This window comes from Pholis gunnellus, assembly GCF_910591455.1.
Source record: "Pholis gunnellus genome assembly, chromosome: 8".
Lineage (NCBI taxonomy): Eukaryota > Metazoa > Chordata > Actinopteri > Perciformes > Pholidae > Pholis > Pholis gunnellus.
In genome coordinates, this window is record NC_136534.1 from 21,295,101 (window position 1) to 21,300,278 (window position 5,178).

Below are 5,178 nucleotides of genomic sequence, written 5' to 3' on the forward strand. Positions count from 1 at the left end.
TGTCTCTGTGGCTCAGAACCAGGCCGATGTTGGTGACGCACCACCGGGTAGCCAATGGGCGCCCTTCGTTAAGGGTTGTGTCCTTAACTTGCATCACTGAGACGGCAAAGCGAGGTTTTTTGCCCAGTGATGTGCAAGGGGGGGGAGGGCGATGGGGAGGGGCTTACGGCGTGGGCAGAGGGGCACGTGGCGCCCAACGAGGCCTCAGCCTGTCACAGGGCATCACATCAGACCATGAACAGGCATGCGCACTTTCTAAACTCTACGCCCTGCGAGAGAAAGGGGAGAACGTGCGGAAAAGCCATCACCAATCTGCCTCTAACCGGTCAGTGTTGCAGGGGAACATGGGAATCAAGTGAGTTATTAGTTCGCTTACTTATAAGTGTAACTGAGGAAATAATAATCAACTCTTAATATGGACAAATGTTGCAAACATGTTCTTTAATTTACCATTCAGAGACGTCGCATTACGAGATAACCAACCAACCAAAATAATCCCAGATCTCCCCAACGTCCTATTTGCATGAGTTTTAAAACGTGATATTCAAGGTAGAACATGACTTTCTCCTTGGAACTAATAGACTTGTTGAGCATGTTCTCCCAAACCCTTCCATGCCTTCCTACTCTGACTCTCAAGCCATCCTTACACAACCACATTTTTGCAAATTCACGATACATTTGGGCTTGCGTGAGAAGAGGGCACACGAGCAGGCACGACAAGAGGCTGCTTTACTGAAAGACACAATGTGTGCATCAGCTGAACTACTTCCTGTTGCGTGCAATGACAGCACGGATCCTCTAATACAGGAAATACTGCAGCTCTGCAGCCTCCAGCGCCAACAGAGGAACTGCTCAAACTCAACTCAGACTGTTTTTACGTCATTGATCACTAAACACTCACTGCGCATCTCATTCAAAATATTCACAGCTTTATTAAATCTTTACAAAATAAAGTAATACATTCATCAGTTAAAACAAGACAGGCTGATTTTGATTAAAAGTCTGCACACCCATGCAATATTCATTAAAGTTAGCTGTTCATTAACATGTAGCAGATATTGCAGGAAGGGTTCTTAACCACCGTGCTTATTAAAGAGTCACGCATCTTAACAGGACTTCATCGATTCATGATAAAATAGTGTGAAATCACAGAAAAGGAAAAAAAAAAAAAGTATGAGTAGTTTTAAGTCCCTTTGAAGATCTAATGTAGCATTTAAAAATGCACTTTTGTGCAACTATTCACTGAATCTTTGACACCTGACAGATACATTGCACAAGTATATACTGTATGTTGACAGTTTGTGAATACAGCTCTTAATGTGTTCACACAGATCTGCAAGGTTCTCTCGAGAAGCAACAAAGAATTACAGAAAACCTAAAACAAAACACGGTTTGGGCTAAATTTGAATCCCCTTTAGCCATGTACTGGGCCTGCCATCACTTCATTACAAGGTGCATCTCAATTGCAGTCAGCCTTTCCCTTAAAAAGGCATTACTGTTTTTTATTTAACCCCCTTTTTGGCCAAGCGTTGAGCTGTGGCAAAATTCACAGTTCTTCAAGAGTTCCCCCTCCCTTTTTGTAGCTCAGAACAGTATCGACGGCATCTTGCAAGCATGTACTTTTGTAATGACTAATGGTCAGACCCAGTTGGCAGTCAGCTGGTTTTTTTATCACCTACCCAAACCAGTCCATAAAACCAGTCTTATCCACAACCCCAAGTGAGCCACCCCCCCCCCCCCCCCCCCCACAAAGCCCTGACAACGAGTATAGAAAACACATGGTGTGTGAGGGATCCCAGATATTCAGTGTCTTGAGTGTGACTATGACTGCGAGGTCAGAAAAGTGCGGTCCTGGATGACACTGCTGTGTCTCTGCACCGGCCCCCCCCCCCCCTCCCCCTCTCCCTCCTCCGTCGCTCCACTTCTCATTGGCTCATCCGTTATCTCCACGATCAGAGTAGTGAAGTCTCATCAGGGCGGAGGCTGGACCTGGTCCTTCTCCGTCATCTGTCTGGCACTGTAGTAGGACAAGCTCAGGCCCATGATGGCCAGCATCATGGCTATCTGGTTGACGGCGCGGTCCTTCGGCTGCGTCTGCACCTCACCGGCCACTTGCCTCTGCAGCGGCAAAGAAAAAAAAAAAAAAAAGACAACCAGGGCAAGGGTCAGAGGTCAGCCAACAGTAGAAACAATGACATTTATTGGCCAAACATTCAAATATTTTGTCCTAAGAGACTTCTCTCTTAAAGACCAAACATCTGCAGCTTTAGCTCCACAGCCCTCTGCCGTGTGACCAAACCCACGGCAGGAAAAGTTATTAAACATTCAGGAAGGGAGAGACTTGAGCAAAAGGGGAACACAAAGTTCTGGGCACAAAAGGAGCCAATAATGTACCTGGGATCCAACGGCTTGTATTTTATAGAGTTTGATTATGCCAACTGTGTGTATTCTGAATGTACAGCTCCTCCTTGCCCCCCTATGACTCCAGCAGTGAGATAGGAATGTTCGCATTTTAAAAAGCTCAGGCTGCCAACACCCAATACATAATACATAATAATATATACAAAAAAAAAACAATGTTGTGCTGATGAGACTTTGCTCGGTTAAAAGTTGTGTGAACTCGATTTTCTGGGGAAATTCTGTCCTGAAGCACAAATTTATAAATTTGCATTTGAGTCGAACCACGTTGAAATCTTTGTCTCCACTGTAGTAGACTCTCCATAATACATACAAACTGTACTGTCCCGCTAATGTGTCAAATCGCATGTAAGAGGTAGTCACTTTGCTCCGGTCTGTTGGGCTTTTGAGTCAATGTAAAGCCACATGAGGAGACAGTCTTTGTTTCCAAATTAGTGTAAATAAGCGAACAAAGACTTTACACAGCGGGCGAGACATATGGAGGGTCACTACTGATGAGTGGATTAACGATGACAGTGGGACGAACAAAAGAAACTTAGAGGAAATTATACCACAATCATTAGTGTCACCCCTGATTATAGGTGATGAAAGCAGATTGTGGGTCACAGAACAGCACCGGGCCCTTTGTGTGACGAGGTCCAGATTAGAACCAGTGTTGATGTCCATATAAGCAAAGGATAAAGACCAACTGTGAGGGACACGTTGACAGCTAAAACAATTTGCCAAAAGTGAAAATTAAGCTCTTGTGCAAGAATTGAACTCCGACAGATGGTTTGATTGTTTTATACTGGCACATAACCACCAGTCATTCATTTTCATCTTCAGAAATGATCACATCAGATTAGAGTTATGCAAAGTACATATAACCCAGCAATCATCTGCACATACCTGGAGGAGGCGGAAGTATCCGGGTGTCAGCCTGCCCAGTCTGATGATCATGTTTGTTGATGTGGTGAGAGGCGGGGCCAAACAGAGGGAAGAGCTGGGGTGGCTCTCAAGACCTGCAAAAAAAAAAACCGGAGAATTCACTTAATAACTGCGCAGACATCTGACAGAAAGACGCCAACAAAAAATAAAGTTACCGACAGAAATACAGCCAGGAAACCAAAATATCCACCAGCAGTGAAAGTCAGTTGAGTCTCTAAAACATATGGACAAAAAAAAACTAAATGTAAATCTAGTATCCAGTCGTTACTTAACTTCTATAGAAGCATCAGATACAATCTACTTTCCTAACCAAACTTTTAGAAGAGTTTTTTGAGTACTGCTGCTGAAAGAGGAACAGAGCATTGCCTCTCAAATAAACCATCTGATCTATGCAAGAGGGAACATCTCTCGCCTGCAGGCACGGCACAAAACTCTCATGTGCTGCTCCAATAGGAGCGCCATGTAGAGAAAACATAACGCAAGTGATCATATATTTTAGATCTGACCTACTTGACACCATTTACTCCCGGAATGCCCCTTAAACCCCTCGGTTATTAAAATCGTCATGCTCGCATCCAAAGCAACAGAGCCTCTATTCATGCTGCGCTCTAAACTGACACAGCAAAGGAAAAGGGACAATTTTGTTCATTCACGCATGAACAATTCCGTGTAACTGATTAAGAAAGTGGCGTTTTGCATGATTGTTGGACACCCAATTGTTGAGTAGGAGCACCAAGCCCAGAATTAACATTTACAAATTGGATGTTCTCTACTGTTGCAAGGACGGGAACGAGTCATCCCAGAGATAAAAGATGGAGCAGAGGAGGTTGTACATTATAAAAAGACAGAAACCCAAAAAGGTGATAAGACAACTAGGGAAGTCACGCTCAGCTGGGATTGACAACATTTGTGATCAAGGCTCCAGGGAAGGCGAGGAGGAGGAGGAGGAGGAGGAGGAGGAGGATCGGGTAGAAACATGTGTGAAGCATTAATGTGCCAACCTGGTATGAGTTACACCCCTTATGAGTAACAGAACTGCAATCCAAGCTTTCAAAGCGGCTCCTGGTGTAAAAAAAAAAAAAGGTTGCAGGTCGGGATTCCTCACCTTCCAGAGGTAGTTTTTGGTCAGTCAAAAACTACCAGCGGGACGGGACCCTCCACTTCCCAACCACGCTGACAAATCCTAACAGATGCCAACCAGAGAGCGACGAACTTGAACTTCTGAGAGCTTCTGCGCCGCGCTCCGCCTTTTTATACAGCCCCTCTCTCACCCAACCCGATCTGCGGGCTTGCCTTCAGCACACGCCCACTTTCAGAACACATACATGCTGTCGAAATGCATTACTCTCAGTGGGTTACTTTCCCCAAACGAACCCTCCTCCCAAAACAAGAAAAACCCTTTGTGAACCATCAGATACGATGTTAAATAGGAATAACGCAAACGGAACAACACTGCCTTCTTCTAAGCAGCATGCATGTCAGAGAGTAGAGTTACATAACCAGCATGATGTGGCCATTTAATCTCAGCTGGAGAAGAAATTAAATGCCACAGACCTCAGCACAGTCCAGATTAGAAACACGGGACTAGAACAGCCTTCTTTTATTAACATTTATTTAAGCCGTGCGTTGTAATTGCGCTAGTGGCCGTCCGTGTTATATAATCGGTTTCCATTTCACTGAACAAATAGTTGCAGTCACTATCCATGGATCCTTGATGACAAGCTCGTGACAACATCACGCTGCAACTGACATACATCACCACACAAGGCTTTATCAGGATATTTGGGCTTTGTAGAGTTTGGTCACACCTTGAACAAAGACCAGGATTTAGCT

General features: G+C 44.6%; 1 protein-coding gene across 1 annotated transcript; it reads right to left on the reverse strand.

Moving 5' to 3' along the window:
- Positions 1 to 1,883: 1,883 nt before the first annotated feature.
- On the reverse strand, positions 1,884 to 4,560 carry LOC306699317 (putative transmembrane protein ZNF593OS). Its single transcript, XM_079163896.1, has 3 exons — positions 4,451 to 4,560; positions 3,307 to 3,419; positions 1,884 to 2,118 (listed from the first exon to the last, which is right to left on the reverse strand). Exons 2-3 carry the CDS (start codon positions 3,355 to 3,357, stop codon positions 1,972 to 1,974), a joined length of 198 nt encoding a protein of 65 aa, XP_079020022.1. The 5' UTR covers positions 3,358 to 3,419; positions 4,451 to 4,560; the 3' UTR covers positions 1,884 to 1,971.
- Between the last annotated feature and the right edge of the window lie 618 nt (positions 4,561 to 5,178).